Raw genomic sequence first — 12,339 nt, 5'->3', positions numbered from 1 at the left:
GTAAAGAGAAAAAAGACCCAAAAATAAGAAGACACACTTACCTGAAGCCCCTGTCTCAGGCATTTTTTCTTCATGCTTGCTATCCGGCTTACAACCACCTTTTTCATCAGCTTCATCTTCACCCCACCAGGCTGGCTGTCCATACAAAGGTGTCCCACGAGGCATGGCAGAAATATCTAAAAAGTCAGCCCAAAGCAGAGGAATTAACTTTTCTGTTTAGCTGGGATATTTAGGTTAAAATCACATGAAGAGAAAGTAATTTGCTTGGATCATTTCTCCTGGAAGCTGAAGTGAAATGGTCGCATGCATTTGCCTAAATACAAAACAGACTTGGAGGCCAGACAACTGATCCGGGTTCTAAATATAAAAGCTTACTAATGACCTGATCAAAACTTTTGGCACAAATGTTTATGCAAAGGCAGCCACCATCTCTTATTGTTACCCTGACATATCTGTAAATATTATTTCTTCTTTCAGTTTGATGTCATCAAGACAGCAGAACATTCCTAGAAGCTGTTTGCTGCTATTTCTGTGAGAAGATTCTCATTCTTACCCACACTGACCTTTCAATGAAATCTGAACTCACTGCATGAAAAACTGATCAAATTTTGCAATGTTGCCAAGGTTCCAAGTTGCTGACAGCTACTACAGAGTGCTGAAAGTTACCTTTTGTGTAAAACATTACTGAGCACAATCAATTTTACAGGTTGGGGTTTTTTAAAAGGTATCAGTTAAATTATAGTACAACTAAAAGTGCTATACACATGGTTAAATACGTTTAAATGCAAAAATAAGTAAGAAAAAAACCCACTGATATAATTGAGATTTCTAACCAGATGATCAATTGGCCGGGTTAGGTTTGATCTGATCTTTTGGAAGAACACCTCACCCTACAGAGATCTAGCTATTCTAGCCTTATACAAATGTTCTGAATGTATTTTAAAGAGTCTTTATATAATAAAACATCATATGTTAAAATCTATCTTAGGAGCTTGTCTGCTATATTTCTGATTAGGAATATCAACATTTTTTTCAGTATTTGATACACTTGCATTCCAAAGATGATTTCATAGTCATGCCAAAGGTTACAACCTGATTTTAAGACATTAAGTACTTCCTTTTTACACAGCTTTAGGCCTTAGTCCATATTAATTGTTTTTAAAAAATTGATGGTTACACAGAGATGCCCCATCCCTGAAGTGTTCCAGGACACGTTGGATGAGGCTTTGAGCAACCTGGTCTGGTGAAAGGTGCCCCTGGCCATGGCAAGGGTGTGCAACCTAAGTGATGTTTAAGCTCTGTTCCAACCCAAACCATCCCATAATTCTATTCCTGTTCACTGAATTAGCAATAATGAGCAGATGTGCATTTATATAGCAACAGTGAGAGAATCAATCCCCAAAAAGCTTCTGAGAGTTGCACTCAAATATTAATCCCTATCCTTGACTGTTATTTTTGGAAGAGTGAAAAAAACAGAAGCTGAGGATAAAACCCCCCCACTGTGCAACTTTAACAATATGTACCCTTAACAAGATGCTGGATTAGACAACAAAACAAGCAGGTTAATTAAGTATACCACAGAATCCTTTATGTGGGGAAGAGAATTTTTTGCAGTGAGTCTCCTGGAAGAAAAGATGAAACCTAAACAAAACTGTTGAGCATTGATCAGGTTAGAAATCAGACCTAGACAGTTCCGTATTAAGGAAACAACCATACCTGATCCCTTTCTCATTCTTTTGGTTATATCCACTATACTTCAGCAAGCGTCATGCTGAAGCTCATCAGAGAATCAGAGAATGGTTTGGGTTGGAAGGGACCTGCTATGGGCAGGAACATCTTTCGCTAGACCAGTTTGCTCAAAGCCTTGAATACCTCCAGGATGGGACATCCACCAACTCTCTGGACAACCTGTTCAAGTGGCTCAATACTCTCACAGTAAAAAATGTCTTCCTAACATCAAATCAAAATCTCTCCTCTCAGTTTAAAAACATCAGACCTAGTCTTTTATCACCAGCTGCCTGTGTAAAATGTGCTCTCCCTCTTTTTTTACCAGCTCTCTTTAGGTGATGAAAGGTTGCTATGTGGTCTCCCTGAAGCCTTTCCTTCTGTAGGCTGAACAACTCCATCTTGCAGCCTGTCTGCTCCAGCCTTCAGCTCTTATTTTTGGCCCTCTTCTGGCCTCATTCCAACAGGTCCAAACCCTTCCTATACTGGAGGCCCAGAGCTGGGTGCAGCACAACCCACACGAAGTTAAGACAACCACAGCAGAGCCACCATGACACATTAAATCAATATGAATGATGGTGTAGAAACAAGCCTGAAACTAAAGTATCTACAAATGTTTAAACTACAATAGAACACTGAGTTTATATACTGACACATCAAACAAAGAATGCTAGGAACTGCAAAACAAACAAACAGAACTACTGCCATTTAAAAAGGGAAAAAACCCCAAACCAACCAAATGTAAAATAGTGCACTTGATAATGGTCATGGTAAAAAGTACAAACTGTTTCTGAACAAATACTTTCACTTAAACTGCAAAAAATAGGAATTTCCTGCTACAAATGCTACAAGTTTGTGATTTGGGGGAAGAGACATGCAAAAATCTTACACATGCTCATCAAATCTCTCTTTAAAATTTTTCTTAATATGTGGATGTTACTATAAAAAAGGTAGAAATTAACTGCCAAAAATATTATTTACATCTTAACTGTGGTTAAATGTTCATATATGTGAAATTTTTACCGACTACAGAATTTCACAATCATCCTACTGAAGCAAATTAACATCCTTTCCAAACTTTTGTGCTTCTGCAACAAAAAATGATCCTTACCCATTGATTTTTCTTCAGATTTCAGTGCTTCTGTAGTTTTGTGGTGCACTTCAGCTGTGGAGTTGGTTACCTTGGACTCTGAAGTTTTGGAGCTGCTTTGTTTCGATCCTTCTGCCTCTGAAGATTTTTGGGATAACTGGAGTTGGCTTGAGAATTTTTCATGCTACATGACATTAAATAGAGAACAAAACACAAACCCTCAAAGAGTGGGAAAAAAACCCTCTATGTTATAATAAATGTACATTAACAAAAAAACATCCAGGAACTGCACATTGTTACCTTAAGTGCTTCTTCAGGGACTCTCATCTCTCCCCTGACCACAGTAAAAAGATTAGTATGTAGGAAATGATAAGGAAAATACTGAAAAAACTCTGAACTCACAAAAGAATTTTACAGAAAAGTAACAACTGTGAAGCCTATTATGCCACTAGAATGGTGACAGCTTTTAAAATATGCCACTGTTAGGATACTGTACACTACCATATTCATCAAAGCAAATGAAGTTATTTACTATATGTAAACAGAACATTGAGTGGATACCTTAGTGTTTTAATAATACAAGTATTTTTTTTCATTCAGTAGTTTGCTGAATAATTAATTATAATCTTATCTGCTGGTATACAACTGCATATGATAAAAATATTTGTATATTTGCCTCAAAGAAAAGTAGTACTTTTTTGCAACACAGAAGATACACGTTATGTTCTAAATCGTAATTCAAAGTTGAGGTTTTGTGCAGTGAGAGACAATGAAATGTACTTTATCAGTAGTTTAGACCAAGGTAGAATATCCTAAACCCTGAGATTTTCTCTAATATAGGCATTGTTGTAGCAATGAGAACACTTAACACAGCCCTACTTCTAACAAGAAAAGTGCATCCCAACTGCATTTTTATGGCAAGGATATCATATCCAAATCTCAATTTATCTTCTAACTTCAGAGTGATGTATGTCTGTTCTGGAATCCTCACATCATTCACAAATGTCTGCAGAAACAAATGAGGATAGAAAGAAACACCATTAAATTCCAAAACAACAAAATTAAATCATTTAAGTAATTTTATAAGAAAGTCTTCCGCACTACAAATTTTCTGCTGGTGATTCACAAGGAAACTATAAGCTCAAATTGCCAGCTGTTTAACAAACTATGTCAAAAGGAAGGTAAAACAGCAGTAGACTACCAAGTAGCACACTGGCCTTGAAAAATTCTTTGCACATTTAATTTTATTAGCAATGTTCATGGAAATGTTGATTAAGGTTCCCTTGAATTAGCACCTCCACTTACTATTTTTCTTGTAATTTGCTTTTTTCAATCCAAATTAACTTCCAGAATTGACTTATCATTGTATTTGTACAGCATTTAGCATTGGATATGAGAGAACTGAGGCAGCTTATTTCTAATAATTGTCAAAGGACTTAAGAAAACATGGACCAAGTTTGTGCATCTGAGTAAAAAAAACAACGGTAAGAATTCAGTATATTACAACCCTACAGGATCATCCTACTTCTAACTTAAAACTTCTCCAACATGTACATGTTTATAAAGAAAGAAATAGTTGAAATATGCCATTTTATAATCACTCTGAATTTGGAAAAACTTGAATAATTAAATAAGTCAAAAATCCAAATATTTGAATTGTTGCGTTGCTCATGAGTCTAGTATTAAATGAACTGTGGTTAGAGAGAAACAATCTCCTTCCCCAAAACAGCAAGAGGCTCTTCCATTTAATTTTCTTTTCCTAAAGGAAAAGAATGCTTATTTCATTATTTTAAAAACTGTTTACCTATTTCGTAGAAAATATCTTCCATGGGAAATAAGAACAAAAGGTTCTATTTACTGGTTTGTAAGCATGAAATTTTCAGTAATATTTCAGGCATATTTATTGCACTTTAACATTTTAAAAGTCCAGGGCAAAAATCTCTGTGAAGACTATCCCCAAAGCACTCTGAATTTCAGTGAACCAAGAGAATTTAGGCTACCTTGCAGACATCTATGTCTATATGTATGTATGCGTTTTTCCTCCCAGGTCAGAGTTCTGAAATTCATGTGCATGCACAGCATACCCAAAGCAGAGAACTCCAAAGGCTGTGTGTACAGTCTACTGACAGCCTCATGTTTATGACTGAAGTGACGGCATAAAACAACCAAGTCTTAGCTACTCTGCCACTGGAGCTTTAAAATCTCATCACATGCTTTGCGATGCCAGAAAAAGCTAGCTTGAAAAAGCTAGTTACTCTGTAAATAAAGAATCCTTTGCCCCTTTAAATCACTCCATTCACATGATTTCTAAAGTTTATTCTTCAAATAGTGAGAGTCAACTATCTTTAAGCCTTCATAAAGTTTGCTAAGCTTTTCAGAATCCAGTCCTGAAACATCAGTGTGAAAGGGCTTTGCTATCCTGTAAATATTCCTGAGAAGACTGTTACTCAGCTGGGCCATGCATTGTTAATACTTTTTCTGGTATGTTTTTGAGTTCATAAGTCAAAGAAAAATGTACAGTTGAACTCTACTGATACTAGGGAAATGATAATTACATACTAGCAACTGCACACATTTGCCTCATAAAAGAGAAATTCCTTCATCTTTTTTGCATTAAAAAAAAAAAAAAAAGCAAATCAGGACTGTCCAGAATGAGTCACAACAAATTATCAGAAATACAATTTTACTTGATGTAAAACTGATTAAAATTTACTTTTTTTTTTTTTTTCAAATCTCGATGTCCAGGATAAAGACTTCTAGATTTAAAAGTCTAGGACAAAGTCTCCTATAACCTTTTCACTGAACTAAGTGTGAATCAACCATACATATAAAGAATATTCAGGCATTAGGACATCAGGTGCAATCACAGTTCAGCTTGTTAAATTATAACACTCATAACACTCAAAACCAAAATACTGGTATTAGCCACGTCCCCTTAAAATCTGAATTATCTTTAGAGGTTAAAGTACATTCTACCAGGAATGAAGCAATCCTTTATACTAAGGTATGTATCTGTTCTCAAAAGAGATAGGAACTGGAGAGATGCAAAATAAATCTTTCGATGAAGTATGCAAAAGAAGACAGGGTAGAAGCTGCTGAAGCACTAGAAGAGGCACTTGGCTGCTAGGGAGGTGGTGTTCTCAGTGGAAACAGCAGCTAGACTACAAGAATTATTACCTAGTTCACCATATGGTACTGAGCCATTGTTCTGCCACACAATTAAGTATGGTGTTACAAAAATAATGTGTTTTCTCCATTAACCTGAAACCAAGGTAAGCAGAGGTATGAAAGAAAAGCACAGTGGGAAAGTGATAGTAAGGAAAACACTATGAAGACAAAGGACTGAACTCCTGAGACTTAATATTCCTTGTCCCAAAACAGTAGGAAGAAAGAGTTCCTTTGATGTCTCTGAGTAAACAGCTGTAAACCAACTGAAGCTTCACCCCAAACTTGAGAATTAATTAGATCAAGTGAAGCAAATAATTGAAAGCTCTTTATCAGAGGCAAAAAAGGAGTTGAATGAAGACCTTTTAACATATATTTCTATTAAATTCCATTTGTGACAAGGCAACAAAAATCTGAAGGTATGTGTACTGACTACAGGAGTTATACAACTAGGGAATAAAATCAAACGTCTCAGCAAAAAAATTCTATGTGCTGAACTTATTTTTCATCACTGCCTTGAAACAGCAGACCGACTTTGAAAATACATTAGTATATTAAATATTTAAGGACCATAGTCCTTGTATGTCTACAACTGTTCAAAGGATATAGCCCTTCAATGGTTTCACATGGATTTGAGTCTGACTCTTTGGAAGGCTGAGTTAGTTACCTTAAAATACAGAAAAGCTAATAGAGACAGTGACAGAGTTTTATTTTGAAATGCACTTCAACATCAAAAGGCAGTAACTTGAGAGTTCATCTTCATCTTCTATTTAAGCACTTGACAAAACTATGCACTATCAGTAGCTTTCTAAGTATTATTCAAATAGGCAGTCACAGATGATCTCATGATTTTATTCTGTACATATTCACAACAGAGCCAAACATTTAAAGTTCTAAAATAACAACCATAACAAGTGCAAACACACAGGTCATAAAGATATCAGAATAAGAAAAACTTTTATAAAAAGTGATGCTTAGCTAGACTTCTGAATATGCACTTCCTAGAAAAGTCTTAGAACATAAAATATCATCTGAAACTTTACTTTTCCCATAACTGGATTTTTCCTGTATTAGTTTGCAATTACTTGGCACAAAATATTCATTGAGATTTCTAATAAAAATTATTCTGAAAAACCAAATGCAAATACAGTATTAGTTAAATAGATTTTCGTACAACATGGTTATTGCATTTTTTTTTCACATATGACCAGTGGAAGTACATAAGTGTAACACACTCCTTTTTATTGTTCTGAGCTTTTCCTACTGCCAAGGCCCTCTTATTACTGGAATTAACAGCAGCCCTTTATAAAACGTGCAGTGGAAAACCCCTGCAAAGACTACACTTTTCTTTTGGATGTTCCCCCATTTCCAGATTCACATTAAAAAGGTATTAATGTACAATTAATAACGAAGAAATTCCCAAAATAAAGATACAGAACACTATGGGGAGCTATCTATTTCTGATGTTAACTTACCCCATTCAAGCTGCCCAAATCCTTCACCAAGTGCTCATCTGTAGAGGCATCATAGTTGAGTACAGCATGTTGCTTGTCCACACTCCGTGACTAAAATATATTAAAGAAAATAAGGTATTTGAAAAACCACATGAAGTGGTTATGGTTATTTCTTAGAGTAGTGTGATTATTTTCTTTCTACATAGCACATTTATTCAAATAATATAAAAAAGATAGTCCCACATATGAAAAAGACAATCTCTAACCCAACTCCAGGTACTCATAGCAGAATCCTAAAATTAATTTAATAAAATTATTTTCTTAATGTTTCCCTAAAGATGATATGTCAGATCCAGATATATCTTACCCAAAGAGTTTTTTATTAGTCCACTCTAGTATCACTGATGTTTAATCTAATATCATCAACTTCATCTATTTTTTACTCCCTTTCTCTCCCCCCTTAATTACATGCATCATTCTAGACATGACTGTGATTCTGGGGTGTTGTTGCTCTCTCTCAAACACACCATTTCCTGTCACACATCTGGGATAATTACCATAGTACACAAGCATTCAGAGTGTTTCTCCTTGATCTCAATTTCCTGAAACAATTAGCTATAGCTTCTTCACTAAATGTCTGAGCAGTTCCTGAATTACTATTTCCATCAGTTCTGACTTTCTCAGTCCTTCCTTAAGCACTTCAGTATCCATTTATTTATTTCATGAATTCTTTATTTCACATCCAAACCACCACAGAGATGAGGAACAATCCTGGTTACTATTTCATCCAAGAACAGCAGCTCCCTAACAGCCAAGTCCCTCTTTCATCATTCACTCCCTTGCCAAGTGTTTGCAGCCAGAGGTGCTGCTGGCAAGCAAGGGAGTTGGGGCTGGATGTGTCTCCTTCATGCATGCATATGGTCAGCACCTGGACATCTTCAAGAGCTCCCAAGAGAATGGAGACCACAGCTCATCCTCTCCATCAGCCCACACTTGATCTTATGTTTGCTTTTAATTCTGCTAGCGCACTGTCACAACATGACTGCAAAACAGCAAATTCCTTCCAGCAGCATAGTTCTTAATTTCAGGTTTGCATCTTCTGTCTTTGCTACTCAACTCATTTTTCAGGACTGTATTGCACAGAGAATGGTACATTTCTGTCTGAGACTTTTGTGACTTCTGTGTACCAGCATTTGTGGTCTGTCAGTTCTAGGAGTCCTGCCTTACCAAGTGCACTGGCCAGTGCAAGGCATCAGAATACACAGCGAGTACTCTTAAGGAAATGTTTTCTCTAATTGTAATCCCATAGTTATCACCTCACTCCTTCTCCATATCTTGAGACTTGCTACTATTATTTTCCTTATTTTCAATTTTTATTTTCCTTATTTTTATTTTCTCATTCTTCCTTTCCATTTATTCTTATGACTGCTTTGCTTTCTCCCCAGAGAAGTGAGATCACTGTTCTTCTGCTTATAGTCACTATTTTATTTTTAGAGTTTTTATTTTGCTCTGCATTTTTGAGGGGTATACTGGGAGGGGGCAGGATATCAAAGTGGAGAATAAGGAAGAGACAGACAAATGAACAAGTTCCCTGCCAATATAAGCTGCACTAACATACCACATCAGTTAAGTGCTTTTAATGGCAGATGAAGACACAGCAACACGGTTCATTTTCTACTAACTTAGTAACATTTCAAGTGAAAACAATCTCAATACAATGAAATTCATTGATGTGCATGTTCTGCTGAGCCTACAATATCAAGCACACATTACATTTTTCCACACTCAAGTGGGAGAACTGCACCAAGAATTACCCTATTTTTACCCAAGCTATTGAAAAAAATTTTGAACTTCTCTCAATATTGTTGTTCAAATACATACTGTTTTACTAATAATTTATTTATCCTTATGTGCTACACCCTATTAAAAATAAGTTAAAACAGAAAGGACATGAAAAGATCCTCAAAGCTTCATGATACTATGTCACATCATCTGAAATGCTAAGAATGATTACTCAAGTCTGTGGCTGTTACAGAAACACTTGAAATTCTGCAGAACATCACAGATGTTCAGAACAGTTCTCCTCAGTTTCAGATTACTTGCATATACTTGGACTTTTTATTAGTTTCAGTTGATCTTTACAGGTGCAAAGACTGTACAAGTCTTTTGAATGCCTTTTTTTCCTTTGGTTTTGTTATTGCAGCTTTCCATTCAAATTTAAAGGCTTTTAAAATTCCTTCTTGTAAGACTGTGGTGCCCTGGCTGGCAGCTAAATGCCACACAGCGGCTCACTCACTCTCTGCTGCCCCAGCAGGATGTGGGATACAACAGGAAGAGCAAAAGGAAAGAACTCATGGGTCAAGTTTCAGCAACAAAGAGGAAGAAGAAGTAAAACAAATCAAGTGATGAGAAGGCAATCACTTCCCACCTCCCACAAGCAGCCCAGTACCCAGACAGGCTTTGAGCAGTGGGTACCTTCCCCAAAGCCCCTCCCTGTTTTCACTGCCAAGCACAACACATTATTTGTCACAGAATAAATATCTCTTTGGTCAGTTTGCTGCTTTGTGCTCAGGTCAGCTGTCCTGCTTTGTGCTCCTTCTCCACATTTTGTGCACTCCCCCAGTCAAGTGTGTGTAGGAGAAGCAGAGTGAGAGAGAATGCCTTGAAACTGCACACAAACTGTTCAGCAACAGCCAAAAGAGTGGTGTGTTATCAACAATGTTTTGGTCACAAATGCAAAACAGTACCATAATGGCTTCTATAAAAACCCCTACCAACCAGCCAGATCTAGTACAAAGATTTATATATGTCTGCAGAAATAAGAATCACAGAATAACTGCAGTAATAGCCATACAAATATGAAGAGGAAAACTCCATCCTCAGTATAAATAAATTTGTAACTGGTGTTATTTTAGATAGATACTCTTCAATTCAATCCAGACTACTAAAAAAATGTTCAGAATACAGAAAATAAATGCATTCTTCTTTGTAAACAATTCTGATATTGTGAATAATATAGATTTTTTTTCTTGAAGATGATTTTTCCATCAACATTCAAAAAGATTTCCAACCATAAAGGTGAAAGAAGGGGAAAATGTAGTATTTATCCACAAGCAGGATAAATGATGGATGGATCATTGGATGCAATGGAACAGCTAGCTAAACAGGAAGACTTCACATTATGCTTGAACATATTTACAAAAAAAGGCAGATCTGTATTCCTAGATGTGAACAAAACCTTTTAGAACAACAGTGTTTACAGGTAGAGATCTGAGGTCTAGCAAGCATGAAACAAGAGTCGAAATTCTTTTCATTAAGGCCTTTATAATATGTTTTCTGTCAAGCAAATATGAATAAAAGTATAAAATTCTGCTTTCTCTATCATGCATTGTCCACATGCTTTGCAGTAAGAGAACAATCAAGTTGTCAAGAGTGGAAAGGAAGGTCTTGCATAAAGAGCTATACACACAGAACAAGAACACATTATTAGCTTCTCTTTTGGTGGGTTCCTCCCCCCGCAGCACTGTGTGGTGTCACAGTCATGCTGGCATGTAGACCTAACATAGCAGCAGGCTAAAAAGAATATTCCTGAAATCCCCAGGCCCCTTGGTTTTTTTTCACTAACTCTGAAGCAAATACACCACAAATAATGTTTGTAAATAACTCAAATTTATTCACAGTATTAATCAAAAGAGGCAGCTACCTTTGAAGGTGAAGTTCTGTAGCACAAAAGAATCAATGTTTCACTTTTCTAGGACTGATCTACTATGGATGGCATAGCAGAGAAGAAAGGAGATGCTCCCTTATTCACAGACAACAGTCCTCTAAAACAAGTTACTAGTAAAATAAATGCATTTTTGGATTATAACCTACTGGGCAGGAACCAGTGGGGTGGGGCTTTTTGGTTGTTTTTCTTTTGTTGTTTTGGATATTGGTGGATTTATCTGTGTACTTGTTTGTTTGGTTTTTTTTTAAAGTACTTCCACAAAAATTACCAAGACATTCTACTATCTGTTTTTGAAGAGAAATTAAGACTACTTTCAACTGCTTTCTAACATCACCAATAAAATACCTGAAAGCCTTCTGAGGCTGAGAGCCAAATGCAATTTAGTAGAGATACTACATTCTGAGTAATAAACGTAGGATTACATCTCTAAGCACTTCATTTGCAAGAAAGACTCTAATTTGGCCAATAATGGCTGCATACACAACTTTTGGGAACAAAATCTGCAAAACAAAATATTTTATTGAATGGTAGGAAGGGGTGAGAGATTAATTTTGAAGTTCCATCTTTTTAAGAGCTCTACACTAAAGAACAAAAATTTAAGAAGAAACTCCCAAAATACTACCATCAGTCATAAAAAAAATTTAGAAAAAGACAGGTCAGAGGACTACAGCTTTGATAGGGCAAAGTGCAAGCAATATGGCTACATAACAACACAGCTACACAGATCTAAGAGCTCCAGAAAGTGATCCTCAAAGTTGAGGAAGTTACTGAAGGATCAAGCTATTTTGACTTGTGTATTTTCAATTCTATTTAAACTGAGTCATTCAACTTCCTCAGAGACACAGAAATACTCTTCTCTACAAATTTCTTTTTCCTTTGTACAACACAGTCAGGGCATCAGGATAGAGTTACCTCAAATCATGTGACTAAATTAGATTACAAGCTGCCAGAAAAAGAAGGCTCCTTTCAAAAGCATCCAGCTCTCTTAACATTATCACATTTTATGGAACACAGTCTACTCACTTTACTGGTTATATTGCAAAATGTATTTCAACTTCTATCCTTGCATTCTGCATTTGATTTATATGAAGAAAATGTGATTCTCTGTATTTAAGCAGCAACTGCATGATTAATGGCAACACATTTATACTAATTTTTTTTTCCTAAGGACACAAAAG

The 12,339-nt window shown here is 36.1% G+C and overlaps 1 protein-coding gene across 11 annotated transcripts in view; it reads right to left on the bottom strand.

Moving 5' to 3' along the window:
• CEP170 (centrosomal protein 170) overlaps positions 1–12,339 on the bottom strand; it is a 94,836-nt gene that overhangs the window by 57,830 nt on the left and 24,667 nt on the right. For all 11 annotated transcript variants that reach the window (XM_068185393.1, XM_068185402.1, XM_068185394.1 and 8 more), the window contains exons 3-7: positions 7,456–7,545; positions 3,743–3,821; positions 3,116–3,174; positions 2,837–2,999; positions 42–176 (exon numbers count right to left, since the gene is read on the bottom strand). In XM_068185393.1, the coding sequence (XP_068041494.1) occupies positions 42–176; positions 2,837–2,999; positions 3,116–3,174; positions 3,743–3,821; positions 7,456–7,545 (526 nt within the window). The remainder of the gene's footprint in view (positions 1–41; positions 177–2,836; positions 3,000–3,115; positions 3,175–3,742; positions 3,822–7,455; positions 7,546–12,339) is intronic.

Source organism: Anomalospiza imberbis, chromosome 3 (assembly GCF_031753505.1).
Source record: "Anomalospiza imberbis isolate Cuckoo-Finch-1a 21T00152 chromosome 3, ASM3175350v1, whole genome shotgun sequence".
In the NCBI taxonomy this organism is placed as follows: Eukaryota; Metazoa; Chordata; class Aves; order Passeriformes; family Viduidae; genus Anomalospiza; species Anomalospiza imberbis.
Note: the sequence above shows the minus strand (reverse complement) of the source record. Positions and strands in the feature narration are given on the sequence as shown.